A 23,402-nucleotide genomic window follows, 5' to 3' on the forward strand; every position below is an offset into this window, starting at 1 on the left:
TTAGCAAAAATACTGCATCTTAGAGCACATCGTTAAAATAAACATTTTAAACTTTTCTGTGTCTCTATTTACTCACGTTGTGGACTGGTATGAGAATGACAAACAAAAGAGTGTTCTTGATTCCCACCATTCCTGAGAGTAATCTAAGTCGCATGTTCTGGGTTGTCTAATCATTGGTAGCTTCGCTATAGAACGGAGAGCTAATGAGACACTGATGCTAGTCGGTTAGGGGTTCTAGGTACTGAGGTGAGTTTTTTGGTACACCACAATTCACTGAGGTCCTGGGTCTCTGTGCACAGTACTGTGTATGAGCAGAATCCCCGCAACACCAGTATTTATGCATTGTTAGCCGTCTGTGTACTAGACTGTTTTATTGATGGCATTTGATATTCTGTGTATCACCCTTGGGGTCACAATAGTGACTGTGTAGTTTTGAGGTCAAGCCTGGGCAGCGCATGCGCTGCTTTGCGAGGAATGCTGTATTGAGGTAGGGACTGAAGCTCCGCCCACTGCTGCTCACATTCTTCATTGGCTTGTGGCATTGTCAACTGTAAGCTGTGGCTGTTCATTGTTCAAAAGGCTTAGTAATCCTTCCTTAGTACCGCCTTGTCTTATTTTGTAACCACCCATGGCGACTCCCTCTGTTACATGTGTTGTTGCTCCGTAGGCTTTAATTAAGCCTCCAAGCACTATTTTCACAAATAACTTTGTTCTGCCTGCTGTTGCAGGCAGGGCACGCTCTCTCCTAATGCATTTTAAAAAAATGTATAGCACACATTTGCAATGCAATAGGTCTTGCATTTGCGAGAGTTTAAGCTGTTAGTATTGTAAATGACAATGCCTTTTAATTATCTGTTTCAAAAACAACACCTAAATAAGCGGCATTGTCATTTACAATGCCAATAACTCAAACTCTCATAAATACCTATTGCATTGCAAATGCTTGTTCTTCTTTTCTGGTCTGTCTGCAAACCAGAAAGAGTTTACCCTGTTGTGTACACAGTTACATGTAAATACAATTTGGCTTTCATTTATTCTTTCGTGGACAGGCCTTTGAAGGGCTTTCTTTTTCTCATGCTGTAATTCTAGATATGAAAGTAAATGCTCAAGGGTTGATTGTTGGATTTGGTCACTTATTTCGAAAGAGGGAGATTTGTTTTACAATAGTTACCCTCTTCCACCACATTTTTGGATAGGGTAGGCCAAAGTCTTAGCCCGCCTCCTCTTCTGATTGGGTACAGACAAAGAAGACTAGGGAGAGGGTCTCCTGACACTAGAGTGGCCACAGCCACACAACTGTAAGCACACTTTGTTAATTTGGGCATAGCTAGTATCTCTGAGGGCAGAATGGATGAGTATTGTGCAACTTAGGTTTGGCACATAAAACTGAGGTGTAATGATGTTTTTAAATTTCACACTGTAAGATTATGAATTTTAAAACGTCATGAGAGTGTGGACATACATTTTCTAGAGTGATTTTGGGAGAAGTATGCTTTAGTTCAATAAACATAGATGATAGTGGTGTTTGGTGTATCTTATTATATAGACAACACATATATGAAACATTAAACAATGGCAAGCACAGCAAAGAAGCTTATAATTTCTTGAGAGCTTTTGCTATGTAATGTTTATTATTTAGGTTCTTTTTTTAATCCTTGCAAAAAAAAAAATGTTTTCCTGCTATGGTACCATGCCATCGAGTGGTTAGGCAGAAGCAGCTTTAAAAATGTTAAATTAGAGCTTTGCACGCTGGCACCACACATGCGTGTTATACTGGTCGAGCGCTATTCCTGCACAGAAAAGTGTTCTTGCAACTTCTTTTCCTGATAAAATAACCCCATTGGTATGTGTTTTGGCATATTGCTGATGGGTCAGCAGAAACTCATTGAAAAGGTAAAAGAACTTGTGGAGTAAGAGTAATAGAGTCACCCGCAAAAGCAGTTTTGTGCTACTCTTACATCCGTTTTTAGGTCGAGCCTGGGCAGCACATGTGCTGCTCTGCGGCATGCTGTATTGGAGTATGGAATTGAAGCCCTGCCCACTCTCCCCCCATATTTGTCATTGGCTTGTGCATTGTCCTTCATAAATGCTGGCTTATGATTCGTTAATAGGCTTGTTAGTCCCTCCTTAGTACCGCCTTGTCTTCATTTGTAAGCTCCCATGAGGACTGTCCCTTTTACTTTGGTTGTTACACGGTACGTATTTTTTAGTCTGTAAGCACTATTTTCTTTAATCAGTTTCTCCGCTGCAGGCACAACATGCTTTCCTGCAACATTCAGCTCGCCATGCGCGCTTTCCCTTTCGGAGCAGCTTAGGACCATGGAGGCCGCTTCTTTAAATATGCCTCACATTTACAAGGTTTGAGCTATTGGCATTATACATGACAATGCCCTTTACTTGTGTTAATTAGCAAAACGGATAAATAAAAGGCCTTGTCATTTACAATGCCGATAGCTTAAACTCTCGCAAATGTGAGACATTTTGCATTGCAAATGCTTGTTTTTCATTCTCAACTGTGAGTGTAAATTTCACAGGAACTGAGAAATGAAAGGCGCAGCTGGAGGCTTCTCAGATCGTGCAGATCCTCCTGGCCAAACCTTGCATTGCTTTGGGAAGCAACTCCAGGAACATAAGAATACATATCTTTCTTAGATGTCCAGCATTGGTCGGTGACAGGTACTTAGAAAATGTTACTGATGCTGGCATGGTCCCGATTGGATGTGCATTGACTCAGGATTGAGGTTTCACCCTCTGTAGTGGAAATCAGTGAGTGATACAGGATGTAATGCACATGGCAGTGGTGGCTTTTAATGTTATCACTGCTTTAAATTATGTGGACCATTGATCTGTAGGACACAAAGCTATAAATGTACTGGTGCTAACACCTATTATATTCACGTTGTGTAGTGTCTCCTTGACTGGTGAGGCATGTGGATGTAGAAAGCAAAAGCAGGTTGGAAGTATTATGTGCTCATTCAGATGTAATCATAATTGAACCCTTAGGTCAAAAGTGGGCTGAGTCCTGAGGGCCCCCTTGTCCTGGTGGGATTGATTGAATAGTTATGAGGTTCAAAGAGCTTTCAGCTTGCTTGTGCATCAGGTCTATGTAATAACAAATAACAAAGAAGTCTTGCAAGAGAAGGGCTTCAGGTCACATAAGGCCCAAAGTCTTGTTTGATACAACCACGTTGAGATGTTTGAGTATTTAGCATTTCAGGTATTGTGCTGATTTTAGTTACTGCTTCAAAAAGCACATTCGAGAAGTGTTTTGACAAATAGTGATTTTATTTTTGGAATGGAATGGAATGGATGTAGATTTATAGAGCGCGAATTGCTGCCCGAAGGCGTCCAAACGTTTTTTCGTAGGTGTTTGTCAGTGGTAAAGTCATTCCTTTTTTTGCTAAAGCCTACCACCTTACACATTGCTCCTCAAGGCTTACCCCAAAAGGTGGGGCACCCCAAACTTGTTGAATACTTTCCTTGGTATGGTCTGCAAGACCTAGTGGACCAATCATACAGAACAGCAGTTGTAAGGAACAACTCTACAAATTCATGGGCACTTTTGTTCACGACTATTGCACACCAATTCATGTTACCTCTCAGCAGTGACCTCTTGGTTTTCCACCACGATTGAGACCCTCTTGCCCTTGTGTATATGAGTTTGACACAGTTTAATAGTTTTTTCAATTTTGGAAGCTCAATAAACTAGTAATCTTTCATCTCTAATGTCTTTCACTTGTTTACATGTGCAAACAAATCATCTCACAGTATATGTTGATTTTTCCATATTTAGACTTAAAAGGTGAGCTAGCGCTGGTATGAGTAACGCTTGATCTCGATAAACAACTGACTGAATTTAGCAATAAGTCACATGCTTGTATTCAAGTATTATGCCTATGTTAGCATTTTTAGGTCTGAGTTTTAACAGTACAATTGTCAGACAGACCTGTTGCTAATAATATACATAGAGTGGATTTGGGTCCAGCTATTTAAACCATTGGCCTTTTTGATCAGGCATTGGCTTGAGACTTTGTCAATCATGTCCTTGCTCAACCCAGTGGACAATTCATCACCCACCTAATGCTGTTGGTTGTTTGGGGGTGTTCTTCCAACTCCAATTGAGAACTTGCATTGAACTGCATCGGGGACTGCTTTACAGATAGATTTACCCCTCTCCGTCCCTCATGCTAGCTTTTTTCTGTGTCTTGCTCTAATATACCAATGCTGTATATGTTAGCATATTAAACCCAGCCCTTCTTCGGGTTAACAGGGCGTATTACTTTAAGTTAATAGTTTATTTACAGTTTGCAATCCCACATTGTTAACGCTGGTCCCCATTTTTTGCTGTTAATGTTTTATTTGTTTTTTTGATGGAACAAGAACAATATGTCCCTAAACTGAAATTCTTTCCTAGTGACAATCAAATGTTTATCGATGGGCCCTCTGATGGGCCCCAAAACTGATAGGAATTGTAACAGTTGAGAAGCAGATAATGTATAAGGCACTCTATGGTAGAGAGAGCCAGCATGAGCAGCAGAGATCATGCTTATTCTATTACTAAAGATGTTGTGCTTTTTGTTGCAGAGGATCTGTCCAACAGCTGCTCTGCAGAGGACCAGAAACGGCTTGCTTTGCTGGTGATGGAAACCTTGACTGTGCTCCTCCAGGGATCAAACACAAATGCAGGTAACTTTTGAGACAGTTGTGCTCTGTGGCGATATGATTTTTTTGTGATTTCACCTAGTTGATAGTGTTTGTTGTGGTTGCTGAATCCTGCCTGATATTTATAAAAAAAGCATGTGTGTTTTATTTTACCAAACCGCTTATTGCTTTTCAGTGCACATACATTTCTCTCTATTTTTTAGTCACTGTAAAATATGCTCATATTCATTAAAGACCGAAAGCAGGCTTTTCATTAAGCCAAACCCTTTTAAGCAATATCCTCTCATCTTTCTAAAAAGATGATTATGAGGGTGCAAAACGAGCACTAAACAAAGAAAACGAAGTTCACAAAGGTTTCCAGCAGAACTCATATAGGGCAGTCAGAAGTGTATGGCGCTAAAATACTTTAAAAGTAACGCAGCAGAGCACAATGCCATATACTTTCAGTCAAATAATACAGTTTAACCCAAATTCCCATTAAATCTCTCCCAAGCCACACACTTTCCTGTAAAAAGGTAGAAACTATTACATGATAATCCAAAGCGATAGAGATATCATACAAGAGCCATTTCACTAGACAGAAGTTGCAAGACAAACAAGGGCAGCAGCTCATCAGGAGTCAAGTCCTCACAGGGCAAGATCATGGCAAGGTAGATGCAGCTGAGATTCTGAGCAAGGGTTAGAACACCTGGTGAAAAAAAAAAAGTAATCACATCTTTTGTCTTCTAGATAACACAATCACAGCCAGTCAGTGTCCTAGCTAACTCATCCAACCACTCTTTGTAAGTCTGGTTTCTTCCAGTGGCGCAGGATGTAAGTCTTTGCAGCTGTGAGTGAGGTCACTAACTGTTATTGAAAAGGACCACACTATTGGTCATATCGCAAAATGTAGGAAAAGTGGTTTGACCGGGTCATGCTGTCCATGGATGAGAACATGGACTATACTTCTGATCCACATGGTTTTTATCAGTACAGACCCCTAGAATATCAATAAGATCACAGTTCATGGAACTCTTTAAAAACTTTTGAGGAAAATACCATTCATAATATTCTAACAAACCCCAAACCCTCAAACCAGGTCAATGACCCTCTACCGCCCAACTTCTTAAAGTAGATCATACCCGCATTTTTCCCACTTTGGACAAAGATTGTTAATGCCTCCCTCCTTCAAGGCATTATCCTGACTGCCTAAAGTCCGGTCAGGTTTCCACCATCCCGAAAAAAAAAAGGCAGATCAAACTGACTTAAACAACTTCCGACCTATCTTCAGTATTCCTACCATGGCGAAGCTCCTTGAAAAATGTGTTCACATCCAACTCAGTAAGTAAATTGATAATTTCCGATTATTAGACCAATTTCAATCATTTTCCCTCTCTGCTCTGCCCTGATCCATACTTACTTCTCTTAGAGCCTTGGTGAACTCTGCTGCTAGATCATCACCGGCTCAAAAAGAAACAACCAAACCCCCGGATCTGAAGTCTCTTAACCTGCTCCTTTACGATGCAAGAATACATCAAAACAAATGCTTGCATGACCCACAAAGCCCTGCACTTCCAAACCCCTTCACTTCCAAACCTCTTGATATCTTGCTCAGAAATTAGAACTCTCTGGTGGTTCCAGATCATCTAAAAGTTCCAGCACCTTCTCTTCTAGGGGATACTCATCAATAGTAATAAGCATTGAATAATCCCGCCCACGTGCAGAAACCCTGGAGCCTTAACAACAATATATGCATATAAATATATATATATATTAATGCATGTTTAACCAAATCTAAGGACTGGTCCTGTGTGAACATACATCAATATATATATATCGTATGCATAGGATGTAGCCTTACGGCTAGAGAGGTCAACCTCGGAGCTGGGTAACCGGGTTTGAGTCTCGGTAACAAGGCTCAACATCCTGTGATTCTGGGCAAATCACTTAATCTCCCCGTGCCTAACAAAAGTGAATGTGTCCCTCTATAACGAAACTGGTACTCATGTAAAGCGCTCTGTTCCCCGATGTCCCGGGTCTAGTGCGTGCTATATAAAACTCTAAAAAAAAATATATATATACACTTGTATATAAATATGCAGCCTAAAGCCCAAAATTAGGCTCAGATATGCCATTAGTGCATTGTATTTTTCATTTAAAATAAATCATATATTGTATTGTAATTGCATTTATATAGCGCTTACTACCCCTGATGAGGCGTCAAAGCGTTTTTTTTCGGCGAGTAGCACGCTACTCCGGGACCCATAGATTATTAGTGTTAGTATAGTGAAACATGCTAGTAAATTTTAAGTAGTGGATAGGTTAGTCAGCTATTTGGATTCGGAAGGCTAGCAGAAGGATAGAAAAGGACAAAAAGGTTTGTATTTATTTAGCGCTTGTTACCCCTGATGGGGTGTTGAAGCACGCTACTCCGGAAACCCATAAAGGGTTAGTGGTGAATTAGTATGGTGAAATATAAAAGTAAGTTGAGTGATGGATATTAGTCAGTTATTTGGAGTGAGAAGGATAGCGGAGAGATAGAAGGGGAAGAAAGGTTTGCATTCATATAGCACCTGTTACCTCTGATGGGTGATGAAGCGCTTTTCTGGCAAGTAGCATGCTACTCCGGAAACTATAAAGGATTAGTGTTGAAATATAATATAGTGAAATATGAAGTAATGGGGATATGTTATTCAGTTATTTGGATAGAGAAGGTTAGGTGGTGGTATAGAAGAGGGAAAGAGGTTTGTATCTATATAGTGTTTGCTATCCCTGATGGGGTTTTGAAGCGCTTTTTTGGCGAGTGGCACACTACTCTGGAACCCATAAGGATTAGTGTTGAATTAGTATGGTGAAACATGAAATTAATTTGAGTGGTGGATATGTTAGTCAGTTATTTTGATAGAGAAGGGTAGGTGGCGGGATAGAAAAGGGAAAGAGGTTTGTATTTATATAGCGCTTGCTACCCCTGATGGGGTTTTGAAGCGCTTTTTTGGCGAGTAGTACGCTTCCCTATCTTCTTTTCCCTGTCTAGCGCTTTTTGTACATATATATATATATTTTTCTTATTTTTTTTTTACATATTTAATATTGGTGGTCAGCACTCTAAAGGAATACGAAGGAACTGATGCACAGAGAACTAAAGTGATTTGCGTTTAATAAACTAATTTTATTAATAAGTGGGGAGGCAGGATTGAGAATTTGGGACCAACGGATCCTCAGGGGCTACTTGTTATACTATTGTTATAGATTTTGCTTTTGTCCTTCCTCCCATCATATTGTAAATCGCTTTGTTATCCCTCGGGATCTTGTTTGCACTATATAAAACTTTATAAATAAAGTACTTAATCTTCAGGACTGGTAGCTGCGTGCGTCACCACGCCGTGAAATGGGATAGGATAGGATATGTTTTTTCACCGCAGAAAATTACAGTCACGTGTACGCCTCAATACGAAGCCAAATCCTAAGAAATGTACAGGGACCATGATCGCTGACAACTGCGAAATTGTAACTATGGACGTCTGAGGTCTTCTTCTGTCAATACCTGCTCCTGTGATCGAGACGGACCAACAGCAGCGCCATGCAGTTCCCCAGGGGGCACACAACCACCATTACTAAGTTTGGAAAAAACTGTATAACATATAAAATATATAACAACAGTTCCATAACATAGAGAAATGTACTCTTAACATGTTTGAACATAGCCCTTATTTTCAAGGAAAAAGGCAAAGTAATTACAGGCAGATTATCCCAGAAGGCTGCATATAGAACATTAACCAAAAATCTGGAGTCATGCCTTTAAGACCTTTAGGACCTCCAAGCTCCCATCATGCCCCACAGGTGACAGGTCAGTTCTTTTTTACGGCTCCTTCTGTGAGGATCCTGGTGCATTGAGCTAGTCAGTTAGTGGATTTCTCTCACTAGTTGGTTTTCTGAAGTAAACTTTTTTGACTTCACTCAATGTTTTTCAGTACTAGTACTACTTTTCCATCATTTTATCTAGTTTTCCAGATATTTTTTTCTGTCCGAAATGCCAGCCTTATTTAATAAGTGCCCTTTCTGTGGGAAGAAAATGGCAAAATCTGATCTGCACTCGGTCTGCATTGTGTGCTACTAATGCCAGCAGTTTTCTAAAAGAACTCTTCATGAAAGGGAGAAGATCAAGCTTCATACCATGCAGAGAGAAAAGGAGTCTGTAAGTGGCCTGGACGGACATCCCTCTAAAGAGCTCTCCTCTCAAGTGAGGCCAGAGTGCAAAAAAAGGGGGACATTGGTCGGATTCGCCGTCGAGGGAAAGCTCAACGGCAAAAATTCCCCTTTCCTCTCCTTCAGCTTCTAAGTCATCGACGGGAAGGCAGTCGACGTCGAAAAACTATTGCAGTTGAAGCGGTAGGTGGCAGGCATGGCAAGTAAGTCTAAAGCTCATGTGCCAGCTTCTCATCAGCTCACGTTGCTCTTTCCTCGTAGACAGCCAAAGTCGTTTTCCCCACGACTGCGGAGTACAGGCGTGCAATGTCGAAGACTCATCGCCGACATGGGCGGTCATATTTAAAGTCCCCGGTGCCAACGTCGAGGACACCACCCATGTCGAGGGCACCTCAAAGATCGAAGACGACACTAATGTCGGATCCAACGTCGAAGACTACGACTGCTTTAGACCCTGTCCGTAGTCGATCCGATTCTTTGTCACCGACGGCAGGGCGAGCTTGATAATCGTCGTCGAAAAGGTCGGCGTCGAAGGTCTCTAGCGAGAAGGTCACCTTCGACAACGAGGAAGTCGACGTTGAGACCTCGATCCTCCCGTATGTCTCCACCGGCTAAAATAATGATTTGATCACCAGTACCGACGTCTAGGGATCCTTTGACATCGAGGCAAATACAGGAGACTGAAACTCAGGATTTCACATCTAAGGGAATGACGTTGAGGAGTGCTTCATTCTCCCTGGGCCTGAGAATTGTCCAAATCACGCCAGAGGGTTGCCCGGCTCGGAAACAGCATTCACCTCCGATCAATCCATCCCGAGGTGGTTGAAGAGTGTAAAGGAGTGGAAAATGCGAAGAGTTAGTCCTGGGTCTGACTATTCTCAAATATATTTGCCTTCTCTGACTTCTGATGGGCAAGTGTGCCCAACCACGCTGCCTAATAAATCGCCTGAAAGAACTCCAGCTGCAAGGAGACATGGATCAAGGACACCTCTTAGACTCTCTAAGTCTAGATCTTGACACCATACGTCTAGAGAGCAGAGACTCACGTCTCCATCATGGTCCACTGACTCCAGATCTTCGGTGGCTGATTACTCTCCGACGTTATCGTCTACTCCGCCTATCAGAGTATCACCAGTGGATGACATCATTACCTTTAACAAGGTCCTATGTAGAGGGGTTGCGAAGCTCAACATTGAGATGCCTTCCTCTGCCCCATCAACGTTCATCATATTCTAGAACACTTCATCACAGGGCTTCCACTAGATTTCTGCTTCCTTTGGTTCCTGGGTTGCTGGAACCGGTGCTCCATACCTTTCTAACTCTGGCTTCAATTGGAGCAGCACCTCCATATATACTAAAGAAATACAGGGCCCCACAACAGGACCCACGCTTTCTGAGGTCTGAACCTCCACCAGATTCTGTTATTGTGTCAGCAGATAGGAAAACGCACATGGGGGCTTCCTCTTCTGCAGTCCCTCCTGATAAGGACAGCAAAGCTATGGACTCCATCGGTAAGAGGATATGTAACACCTCTTCCTCTTACAAGAAGGTTGCTAGGGTTTCCGCTCTGTCAGGTCGATATGACCGTTTGTTACGGGACTCTCTTTCAAGGTTTACTGAAAAGTTACCAAAAGCAGATCAACAGGATTTTCAGGATATTCTGCCGGAAGTGCTCATAGCGAATCAAGTCATAAGCACAGTAGCAGATGCATCTGACCTTGCAGCTCATGGCTACTCGCATGGTCGCTAGACGATCCTCCTGGCTGAGACACACAGGCTTAAAACCAGAGGCCCAACACAGGATCATTAACTTTCCATTCAACAGTACCTCCCTCTATGTCTCTCATGCAGATGATGAGATGTCAAGGATGAAGTTAGAATTGGACACCTTGAAGGCGGTCGGCCTGGAGAAAAGGAAGGACTTCAGCCGGCGATACCACCCGTATGACCACCGCCAATACCAGCAGAGGATTCAAACCCCTTACTGGTCATCGTAACATCATCATGCAAGATTGCATTACCAACAGTGAAGGCCGGGGAGAGGGAGAGGAAGAGGAACTGCTACACAAGCTACCCCTTCAGCAAAGCAAAAGCCCAAGCAGTGAGTACTTGCTTCCCCCAGCTCTGTTACCCACTCTGGTGGGGGAAGTATAATGTTTCACTTGGACGAGTGGCATAAAATAATGCAAGACAACTGGGTACTCAATATTGTGAGGAATGGGTACTCCATCAGATTCAAATCCCAACCTCCGGCTGTACCTCCTCAGAAAATTCCAGAACATCGGCTAAAGCTGTTTTGACCGGAGGTCTCCATCTTGTTACAAAAACATGCCATCGAAAATGTTCTCTGGAATTAACATCGGTAGGGGATTTATTCCTGGTACTTCTTGGTTCCAAAGAAAGGTCCAAACAAGGAGTACAGACCTATACTCGACCTCAGACTTTTAAACAAATTTGTTCTCGGAGAGAGATTCAGAATGTTAGCACTGCACCAAATCATTCCACACATTCATCCATGGGACTGGATGTGCTCCATAGACCTTCAGAATGCTTATTTTCACACTCCAATCTCTCGAAAGCATCTGGCGTTTCTACGATTCAGGGCCGAGTCAGACCACTACCAATTTCAAAGTCCTGCCTTTCAGACTCAACTCGGCTCCTCGCACTTTTTCAAAGTGCATGGCAGTAGTAGCGGCTTTCCTACGAAAATGAAAGATCTTTGTCTATCCTTATTTAGACAACAGGCTGCTCAAGAGTGCCTCTCCCAGTTTCCTACAGGAACATCTGCAATACTGCATTCAACTCTTAAATAAATTGGGTCTGTGCGTCAACTTCAAGAAGTCTATCCTCAATCCTACTCAAAGGATACACTATTTGGGCTCTACCCTAGATGCTGCAAATGCAACAGTGTGTCCTTCAGAGGAGAGACTATCATCGATACTCCACAAATGTCGTACTCTCCTACGAACATCTTATCCCACTGCCAGACAGGTATCCTCTCTGCTGGGCTCTGCATATTCATTTTTCCACATGCCAGACTACAGATGAGACTGCTGCAACAAGCACTAGAGGACCAATGGTCGCAAGTCTCCAATCGCTGGGAGGACACCATAACTCTTCCTCACGCAGTCCTAGTCTCAATAGGATGGTGGATGCAACATCCTCATTTGCTGAAAGGAGTTCTGTTCCACCTGGAACTCTCAAAACAAACACTTGTCACAGATGCATCCCTTCAGGGCTGGGGTGCTCACATGGGTCTTCTTCAGGTTCAGGGGATGTGGTCCGAAATGGAGAAAACCTACCACATCAACATGTTCGAACTAAGAGCTGTACATATGGCTCTAAAGGCGTTCTGCCCTCCTCAAAGTCACGTTCCCTTTTGGTTCAGACAGACAATACCACAACAATGTACTACCTGAACAAACCATGAGGGACCAGATCCAGACCATTGTCTCTGGAGGCTCAAGTGATTTGGAAATGACTACTGCCGAGGAGCATGTCCATATCAACAGTTCACCTCCCAGGCACCCTCAATGTGCAAGTGGACAACCTAAGCCGCAACTTCGTCGAAGTGTACGACTGGGTGCTAAAAGACGAGCTACCACGCAACTTTTTTTGGAGATGGGGTTATCCAGACATCGATCTTTTTGCAGACGCGGCAAACACAAAATGCCCCACCTTCGCATCCAGGTACCCTCAACCAGGCTCCAGAGAGAATGCACTTTTGATCGACTGGTCAGAGATATTACTCTACGCTTTTCCACCTGTCCCTCTCATACCACTGGTGATCAACAAACTCTACTGATCCAGGACAGAGATTATCCTGATCACGCCAGAGTATCCTCCCCAGTGGTGGTCCCCGAACCTTCTACATCTTTCCAAGATGCCACACAGGAGGTTACCATGCCAGCAGGATCTGTTAACCAAGTGCGGTGGGAAGGTGTTACATCACAACCTTCCATCACTGAGATTGACAGCATGGCTCCTGAGTTCCTCCAATATGGTCACCTAGGCCTCTCGCAGGACTGTATGCAGATTTTAAAGGAAACGAGAAGGCCTTCTACGAGGAAATCATACACTTTAAAGTGGAAGCGTTTCTATCTGTGGTGTACAGCTAACGGACATAATCCTATCCTTGGTCAAGAACAGGTTATTCTATCATATCTTTTGTACTTGCCTAAAGCAGGTTTACAGTTCGCTTCTATTAGAGTACATCTAGCAGCAATTACAGCTTATAGAAAGTCTCATTCTCTGGCCTCTTTCTTCCAAATGCCAGTTGTTAAAGACTTCCTAGAAGGGCTGAGAAAGGTCTATCCACCAATTCGGTCACCTTCCCCCTCCCTGGGAGCTTAATTTTTTTTTGTAACATTGTTTTTATTGCAGAACCAAATCTTGCATATAACATACATTTATGGGCATTTCACAATAACAACTGCAGTACTAATAATTTGCTCGGGCGAATCATTTACACAGCCTATAAGCCCACATCCCGAAGGTCGGGCGGCGTCAGTCCATCGTACACTCTTCGTGACTGTCCTCGAGCCCTTATGTTCTTTATGCCAATATGCTCCCTGGGAGCTTAATGTCGTCCTCTCCAAATTAATGCCCCCCCCCCCCATTTGACCCATTGACAAAGCTTCTCTGCAACACCTATCTTGGAAGGCCGCTTTTCTGGTGGCAATTACCTCTGCTTGCAGAGTGAGCGAAATTCAGACTTTATGTTCTACAGAGCCTTATCTTGTTTTCCATGATAACAAGTAGTTCACACCCGAGTTTCCTACCTAAGGTGATCTCAGATTTTCATATAAACCAATCAATCACTCTACCCACATTTTTTCCAAATCCTACCACTCCTCCGGAGAGGGCATTACACTCCCTTGGTCTTAAAAGGGTGCTCAAATTCTATCTTGATAAAACTAAGGACATCAAGTAAGTAGGACCGCCTTTTTGTGAACTATGGTCCAGTGCATACTGGTTTCCCTTCTTCTAAGCAGTTCATTGCTAGATGGATAGTATCTTGTATCACATTACCGTATCAGTTAGCTCCTAAACAGCTCCCTGGCATGCCAAAGGCTCACTCTATGAGAGGTAAAGCTGCTACTACGGCTCTTCTCAGGAATGTACCCATTCAAGAGATCTGCAAAGCGGCTACATGGCGCTCAGTTCACTCCTCTGCCCGCCATTACTGCCTAGATTCTGATACTCAGGTGGATGCCCATTTTGGGCAAGCCTCCTTGAGGAATTTGTTTGGTTAACATGCTGTACAGAGTGTGTTTGCTGTTCAGGTATTCGTCCGCAGGATTCCGGGATGGGCTTGCTACTCTATGCAGTGCTTATGACTAATGATGAGTAGCCCCTGGAAGAGAAGGATAAGTTATTTCCCTGTAATCCTGGTTCTTTTTCATCGGTATTCTCATCAAAGTCATAAGCAACCCTCCCTCCTCCCCGGACGAATACCATGGTTATAGCAACACTCTATTTCCTCATGATCACTATACAATGTAATACGCCTTTATAAAGACCTGTCCTAACTGTCACGTGTGGGGCATGATTGGAGCCTGGAGGTCTTAAAGGCACAGGACCAATTTGTTTGTGAATGTTCTATATGCCGCCTTCTGGGCTAATGTGCCTGCTATTACCTTGCCTTTTTTCTTGAAAATAAAGGCTATGTTCAGACATGTTAAGAGTACATTTCTCTATGTCAGTGAAATGTTGTTATATACGATTTATTTTAAATCAAAAATATAATGCAATATTGGCATATCTGAGCCTAATTTTGGACTTTAGGCTACTTATTTATATACGTGTGTATAATATATGCATACAATATATACATTGATGTATGTTTACATCGGACTAGTCCTTAGATTTGGTTAAACATGCATATATATATATATATATATATATATTATTTTTTCTAAGAGTTTAGCCTGACGTAGAGGCTAAGGGAGGAATTAGTGAAGACTTCAATAAGGATTAAATCCAATTGTCTCTTAAAACCTTTTTGAAAGGATTTAGCGTTCTCGCAGTGTAGAATCTCGATATTTTATTTGCAACTTTTAGATCCCATATGAGGTGTCCTTTAGAGATAGCTATTTCCTGAAAGCAACTGATTAAAGCGCACATAAATCTATGGAAAGATAACTGGCTTTTCAGTTTTGAGATTTATGGCTTTGTCTGTTCTCTGATATTTTCCTGTTACCCCCTCCAATTCTGTTTATTGTGGACCCTTAGAGGTTTTGATATCAGAACTGTTCACTGCTGGTGGGATCTGTCGCACCATCTGTGTTGCTGCTATTTATTCATATGTACCTCGATTTTTTTAATTGATTGTAGGTTGTCAGCTTGCACATTATGTATGCACTTCATTATGGTCCATGGAGTGCCGTTTTATGAATGATGCACTTTGTAATTGTACTTTTATGATTTTAATTAAAATCGAATAAAGGTTTATGAACTGAACAGACTGGCCTAATGATGTAAGGAGAATAATTATATTGATGACACCACCTGGCAGACATCAGGTGCTGGCCAATGATATTTAAATGCCACACAACAGTAGTGAAAAACACAATGGCAAAGTAACAATCCTCCAGCTGACAATACTTAGTTCTACACACAATGCAAAATAAGATGCTAACCTCTAGGTGGCTGAATTTGATTAGGTGATAGGATGAGACCTTAATTTTAACGATATTACTGCTCCTCTATGATGAACTGATTTCAATTTATGATAGCTGATGACAAGTGCAGAATTACAGACTAGTTTTTGTTTGTCACAAACATTGAAGGACCTGCATGAGTTGTCATGCCATGCACCCCAAGGCCTTGAGGGAGCAATCCCTCAGGCTCCTTGACGCTCGATGTGTGACACCACAGTGGTCTCGATCAGTCAACAAGAAGGTCTCTGGATCAGTCGCGGAGTCATCGATCTTCTTCGCAGTTCCCCCATTCCTGTAAGTCCCAAAAGAAGAAAAAGAACAAAATGTCAGAGGCCTTCAAATTAATCCCGTCTGTCAAAATCATCCAATGATTGAGCATTGTCACTTGAGGTCTGGCTATGCATTTGAGCCTTCGCCTGGGTCATCTTTGCGTGGGATAAGGAGGCGCCCCTACTGGTTCCTCACTAGCTGATCTGCCCTCAACGCCAGTTGGGACCCTTGGCTCCACAGATGAATCCAGACCGGCTCTGGTCAAACCACCTCTTCTCCTCACAGCTGGTCCTACTGTGGACGCTCCCGGTGCCACCGCCACCGCCTTCCCCATTCCTATCTCTGACACAGCGCCAGAGAGGTGATGCCTACTCGGGTCGGTCTGAAGCCTTTCCCTCCAGCTCTGAGCCTAAACCAGATTCCTATGGGCTAGGACTTGGGAGTATTGGGAGGGGCCACTGATTGCTGTAGAACCAGCCCTAGACCTCGATATGGACTGGTGTGAGGAATTGGCAGATGCCAGAGGACTGGACACCTCCCCTGATAATGGCTTGGTCTTTCCTCCTACAGTGGCTACAGAAGGAGGGATCCACATTTTCTATGGTGGTGAGGAGGGTGACTGTGGCGGGGTAGACGTAAGGGACCGGAGACCTGGTCTGGTTAGATAGGGTTTTATTTTCTTAAACACTTGTCTTGGGCGATTACTAAGTCTTTCTCTGGTTGGTTGAGCCGGTTCCATGATGGCAGTAGATTCCTGGTGGTTGTCAGTCTCTATGGCCTTTCTTTGTAGGTTGTTCTTTACTGCCAGGTGCGCTTGCTTCCAGCCGATTTGCATAGGAGAAAGAGAGATATGGCGTCAGGGACACGGTCCTTAAAACCAAGATATCAGTACCCCAGGAACCGGGAAGTGCGATGATCACCAAGGTGCACTTGTGAGCTTTCAATCATTCGCCTGTGCACGATGTAGGTACAATGGTGAGGGTTGGTGTAAGGGGTAGGGACAGAGGAAGGGTTATGGAGGGAAACGACGCAAGAGAGGTCCCTGCTTTTAGCTTTGTCACCCCACATGGCCTCCCTGCCTCCCTACCCAGCCCGTGTACCTGGTTCAGCCACGCTCCTCCGTGAGCATGGCTCGGCGGCTCGTGCTGACGTTGGCCTCCAGGCAAACTCGAGTCTTCTCCCGGAGTCGGTCTTCTGTCAGTCTCGTTCTCTTCTGCCTTTCGTTCGCTGCAATCCTCTCCAAACGCCATGAAAACGCCTTTCTCCTCCGTGGTGCCGGTGTCGTCACATACTGTGCTTTCTCCTTCCTCCCTCTTGACCAATCGAGGTGCTCTTTCGTCATAAATGGGCATGGTCTCATCCTCCTGGAACGCCCAGTTAAAGGGGCCGTCGATGTTTTCTTCCTGACTTGTCCGAAGTATCGTAGCGGCATCCCAGCTCCACTCGTCCTGTGGAGAACGAACATAAGGTAATGCAGGGGCAGGAGCGGACCACCATTCTTTGTTGTCGGGGATAGGGTTTGGCAGCCGAGTCTCTTTGTCACATTCCCCCCCCCCCCCACCCCCAACCCCCCCACCCGATTCCTCCTGTTCGGGGATGGAAGTTACCCTAGACAGGTAATCTGCATTGCCATTCTCACTTCCTTTGCGGTGTCGTACTTCGAACCTAAAGGGCTGTAGGAACAAAAACCAGCGGAGTACCCTGTGGTGTTGGGTTATATTTCTACACATCCACTTTAGTGGGGCATGATCCGTATAAAGGATGAAAGGTTGCCCTTCCAAGTAATATCTACGTTTCTCTACCGCCCACCGTATTGCTAGACATTCTCTCTCAATCGTTGGATATCTAGTCTCCCTGGGAAACAGCTTCATGCTTATGTAGAGGATAGGGTGTTCTATTCCATCTTCTCCTGTCTGGGAGAGTACTGCACCTACTCCTGTATTAGAGGCATCTGTGGCTAGTGTAAATGGTTTACTGAAGTTTGGGGATATCAACACTGGGCTGGTGGTAATAGCTGTCTTTAGTGTTTGGAAGGCCTGTCTGGCTTCTGTAGTTGGATGTCGTATAAGCCTGTTATCTTTTTTCAGCATATCTGTCAGGGGAGTGGCAATATCGGCAAAGTAATGTAAAAACCTCCAATAGTATCCTATCAGACCAAAGAAAGCCCGTAGGTTTCTTTTGGTTGACGGGAAAGGGCTGTTGACTATGGCCTTGACCTTTTCCGACTGGGGTGCGATGACTCGTCCCCTAAAACATATCCAAGGTACTTTACCCTGTGAAAAGCTGCTCGTAATTTTTTTGCATTAATATGCAATCCTGCCTGTTTCAATGCTCCTAGAATTGTCTGCAGATCTTATAAGTGTTCTGTCCATGTTTTGCTAAAAATTACGATGTCGTCTAGGTAGACTGAACAGAAAGACTTATATGGCTGAAGGATGGTATTTATAAGTCGCTGAAAAGTGGCAGGGGCCGCGTGCAACCCAAAAGGGAGAACGTTGAATTAAAAAAGGCCTTCTTCTGTAGAAAATGCGGTCTTCCGCTTGTCTTCCTCCCTGAGGGGCACCTGCCAATATCCTTTTGTTAAATCGAACGTAGTGATGTATCTTGCTTCACCTATACGCTCGATCAATTCATCAACTCTTGGAATCGGGTAGGCATCGAAAGAGGAAATTGCATTCAAGGCCCTAAAGTCCATGCAAAATCTTGTTGACCCGTTCGGTTTCGGAACCATTACAGTGGGTGATGACCAGTTGCTTTTTGAGGGGCGAATCACTCCCAAACGTAGCATCTCGTGGATTTCCTTTTTTACATCGTCTCGTCTAGCGCCGGTATTCGAGATGGTTTCTGTCTAACATGGTCTCAATACAGTGCTCAGTTAGACTGGTTCTTCCGGGTCGATCGGAGAATATGTCGGAATACTGATTCAGCGTACGTCTTAAGTCATCCTTCATCTCATTTGTGATGTCATCATTCACTGGATGTAGGTTCACCGTGGAACTGTCTGCCATTGTAGGTAGCATCAGTTGCATTGTTTTGGGGACTGGACCCAACCATTTTTTAAGAAGATTAATATGGTAAGTTTGATGGCGAGAGGGTGATATTCTTACCCGGTAGGTTGTGTTGCCGATGGTTTCTATGACAGGATAGGGTCCTAACCACTCGCTCTGGAACTTCCGTGTGGAAGAGGGTAACATCACCAACACCCAATCTCCAACAGACAACTTTCTCCATCTCTTTCCTTTATCATAGTATGTCTTCTGTTTCTCCTTACTCCTCGCCAATTGGGAGTACGCCAAATCCCGCAAATTTCCTATTTTGGATCTTAATTGATTGGTGTACTCCAATAAGGATTTTTGTTCTGTCTCTTCTTCTTTTTCCCAAGCCTCCTTAGTGATCTCGAGGAGGGAACGTGGTTGTCTGCCATAAAGTAATTCAAATGAAGAGCATCCCAGGCTGCTCTGTACCTGTGCCCGCAAAACATATAAGGCAAGTGGTAGCATACGATCCCATTCTTTATTTTCAACAGTGAGCATTTTCTTGAGTGTGACTTTCAGGGTCCGATTATAGCGCTCCACCAATCCGTCAGTCTGGGGATGGTATGCGGACGTTCGGATGTGGTGCATATCTAAAGATTGACATACTTCCTTCATTAGGCAAGACACAAAAGAGGTCCCTTGGTCCGTTAGGATTTCCCTAGGGAACCCGACTCGTGAGAAAAGCTTCAGCAATCTTTCGGCTATATTCTTTGAGGTGAGAGCTTTGAGAGGAAAAGCCTCTGGGAAGCGAGTGGCGTAATCCACAAGGACCAACACATAAAGATTGCCCCGGGATGTTCGAGGCAGTGGACCTATGATGTCCATGCCTATTCTTTCAAATGGGTTTCCAATGATTTGTATAGGCTGTAAAGGTACTGCTGGTGGTCGTTGGAGGTTTCTTTTTTGACATATTTCACAAGTTTGGCAATAGGTCTGTGTGTCCTTATAGATGCCTGGCCAGTAGAAGTCTCAATATGTTTTGGGTTGTTTTCTCGGCCCCAGAATGTCCGGCAGTTATGTGAGTGTGGGCATAAAATAGTATCTGGTCTTGAAAAGGCTGGGGTACAAGTAGTTGTCTTGACTCTCCCGGTTTTCCCTCCCTATACAACAGATCGTTTACGATAGTAAACCGGGGGGTAACTGGAGGAAGGGGAGGACTGGTTAATATGAGCGGACTCCCAAGCATTAAAGAGAGTCGCATCATTGGCTTGTGCAAAGCGAAAGCTTCTGTCGGTTTCCCATGGTTCGGTTGTGACCAGGATAGGGCTGGGTGGTTTCTGGTCTTTTTCTCTCTTCTTAAGCTCAAACTGAAAGAGAGACAGAAAGTCTGGATTGTCTACCCCTAAAATTAGGTCTTCGGAAAGGGACTCTACCACCCCCACCTTCACCGTGCAAGGGGCCCCACTAGAAGGATACAGTGTTACTAAAGCTAGTGGATACGGTTTCACATCCCCATGTACACATCTGATGTGTACTAGAGACTCGGGGATTACCTGTTGTGGACTGACGAGGACTTTCTGTATAACGGATTGTTTACACCCAGAATCTAAGAGTGCTCTTATAACTTTGTTATTCACCTGCATACTTACATAATATGAGGGTCCCATTTCTGCGGTGTACATAACTGCTTTCGGAATATATCCAACCTCCATAGGTTCCTCCACTGGTTTTCGTTTGGGGCTTATCCTGGTGAGGTGACCCCATTCTCCACAATCGGAAGCATTGTGGACCTTTAGGTAAGGTGAAGTCGGTTTTGTAAGTCTTTGGTTTCACAACCTCCGTTATTGGTTTGTATTTCTTCTCTGTTTTAGATGGGGGAATACCTTTATTGGATTTCTCATTGTCCCACGGCAGAACCCGGGGCTGGGCCCGAGAATAATTTGCTTCCATTTCAATGGCTTGTTCTCCTGACAACCCAGAATGTTGTCTTAACCATCTTTGGGTTCCGTAGGGAAATGCCTCCATGAACTGTTCTAAGTAGATCCTGTTCATGATCTCTTCTTTGCTACTACTGGTAGGCTTTAACCACTTGTCCGCCGCCATCTTTAATCTAAAAAACAGAGTTTTCGGATTTTCCGCTGGTATGCCTCTTTCTTTTCGGAACCTAACGCGATAAGCCTCGGAATCCAGTCCGAGGTGGTCCAAAAGTATTTCTTTTATTGTACCATAGGGGGTGTTTCCAGTGGGATTAGCCACCTGATATGCTGACTGGGCCTCCCCAGACAGAAGTGGTGCAAGGAAAAAAGGCCACTTCTCTTCAGGCCAACCTCATGCTTGTGCGTCCCTTTCCAGGTTTGTCAGGAATCCGTCCGGATCTTCTCCTCTTATATATTTTTGAAGAGACACACCTGAGGGGTGGGGTACTGGAGGTCTCCTTTCGGGTATCACAGGATTCCCTGGATCATGTATCACCTTCTGTAGACCCTCAATTTGAGCCGATATGGTGTTTCTAAAGACTTCGCAATCTTCCTGGGCTGACGTCATCTGGCGTTCTGTAGCCCATTCTAGCTTCTCCTGTCCCTTTATGAGGAGTTGTATAACCTGGTCCATCCTTGGTTGACTGATGGAGATCGAAGATCCCACTTCTGACACCAGATGTGGCGGGGTAGACGTAAGGGACCGGAGACCTGGTCTGGTTAGATAGGGTTTTATTTTCTTAAACACTTGTCTTGGACGATTACTAAGTCTTTCTCTGGTTGGTTGAGCCGGGTCCGTAATGGTGGTAGATTCCTGGTGGTTGTCAGTCTCTATGGCCTTTCTTTGTAGGTTGTTCTTTACTGCCAGGTGTGCTCGCCTCCAGCCGATTTGCATAGGAGAAAGAGAGATATGGTGTCAGGGATGCGGTCCTTAAACCAAGATATCAGCACCCCAGGAACCGGGAAGTGCAAGGATCACCAGGGTGCACTCGTGAGCTTTCAATCATTCATCTGTGCACGATGTAGGTACAATGGTGAGGGTTGGTGTAAGGGGTAGGGACAGAGGAAGGGTTAAGGAGGGAAACGACGCAAGAGAGGTGCCCTGCTTTTAGCTTTGTCAGCCCACAGGGCCTCCCCGCCTCCCTACCCAGCCCGTGAACCTGGCTCGTACCTGGTTCAGCTACGCTCCTCCGTGAGCGTGGCCACGCGGCTCATATTGACGTTGGCCTCCAGGCAAACTCTAGTCTTCTCCCGGAGTCGGTTTTCTGTCAGTCTCGTTCTCTTCTGCCGTCCTCTCCGAACACCGTGAAAAAGCCTTTCTCCTCCGTGGTGCCGGTGTCGTCACACGCTGTGCTTTCTCCTTCCTCCCTCTTCCCTCTTGACCAATCGAGGTGCTCTTTAGTCATAAATGGGCGTGGTCTCATCCCCCTGGAAGGCCCAGTTAAAGGCGCCGTCAATGTTTTCTTCCTGACTTGTCGGAAGTATCGTAGCGGCATTCCAGCTCCACTCGTCCTGTGGAGAACGAACATAAGGTAATGCAGGCGCAAGAACGGACCACCATTCTTTGTTGTCGGGGATAGGGTTTGGCAGCCGAGTCTCTTTGTCACAGTGACCAAGGTCCAAGACTTTCAGCTGTCCTCCATGGCTATCAAAACAGACGTCTTGATGGAGGTGCTTCAATCGGGAGACACCCCTTCAGAAAAGCTTCTCCCATTTCATGAAGCCCTCACAGATGTCTTGCTCTGGGCCTGGTCCACACCTGCACAGGGGCTCCGGTGAACAGGACAATTGCTCCCCACCATCGCCCCGCCCCAGGAGACACCTCTTTCCTCACCCAGCACCCCACCCCAGAGAGCTTGATGGTCCAAGCCTCCACTTCCCAAGTAAAACCTGGCACATTCCCTACCATCCCGCCGGATAGGGAATCCAAAAGGCTGGACACCTTGGGTAAGAAGATGTTTTCTATTGCTATCCTGACGTTGTGGTTTGTGAACACCACATACCTTTTGGGCCGTTAGTCCCATTTCCTTTGGCATTTGGTTGCGCAGATGCTGCCTGGGGTGAGGAGGAGGCCTGGGCCTAGCTCTCCCAACCTGTGAAAGATGGGAGAGATGCAGCTAAGTTCACAATTCTATGTGGGCTAGACACAACCGACTCGCTAGGCAGAGCAGTTTATTCAGCAGAGGCCTTACGGTGCCACACCTGCTGAGGACAACTCGCTTTCAAGGGATGTCCAAGCTTCGCTTATGGACATGCCCTTTGATGGCTCCTGTCTCTTCGGATGCGACCTGCTACAGCCAGGTCCTTGGGCCATTCCATGGCCCCCTCTTACCCCAGTCCACCTTACGCTCCGTTCGTGGTCATAGAAAGGGCTTCCAGCCACATCTCTGCCTGCCCAGTCACTATGGCACACAAGCTTCCCAGACCCTGCGTGGCAGAGGATACAGCAGCACCCACAGACATTGTGTGTCAGGCAGACTGAGGTTTGGGTCAGTCCACCAATCCCCTGGCAAACTCAGCCTCCAAGCCTCTTCAGTTATCCCTCCGAACATCATGGGGAACCAGTGGGCGGCAGGATACGCTATCACCTGCACCACTGAGGTAAATAACTTCAGACCGCTGGAATCTCCAGAATTTCTGAAGGGGTTACTCCCTCCCCATCGTGACCACCT

The 23,402-nt window shown here is 44.7% G+C and overlaps 1 protein-coding gene across 3 annotated transcripts in view; it reads left to right on the forward strand.

Annotated features, from left to right (window-relative positions):
• The window catches only part of WDFY3 (WD repeat and FYVE domain containing 3), a 1,930,620-nt gene that overhangs the window by 605,018 nt on the left and 1,302,200 nt on the right, over positions 1 to 23,402 (forward strand). For all 3 annotated transcript variants that reach the window (XM_078676292.1, XM_078676293.1, XM_078676294.1), the window contains exon 12: positions 4,585 to 4,686. In XM_078676292.1, the coding sequence (XP_078532418.1) occupies positions 4,585 to 4,686 (102 nt within the window). The remainder of the gene's footprint in view (positions 1 to 4,584; positions 4,687 to 23,402) is intronic.

Source organism: Lissotriton helveticus, chromosome 2_1, assembly GCF_964261635.1.
Source record: "Lissotriton helveticus chromosome 2_1, aLisHel1.1, whole genome shotgun sequence".
NCBI lineage: Eukaryota > Metazoa > Chordata > Amphibia > Caudata > Salamandridae > Lissotriton > Lissotriton helveticus.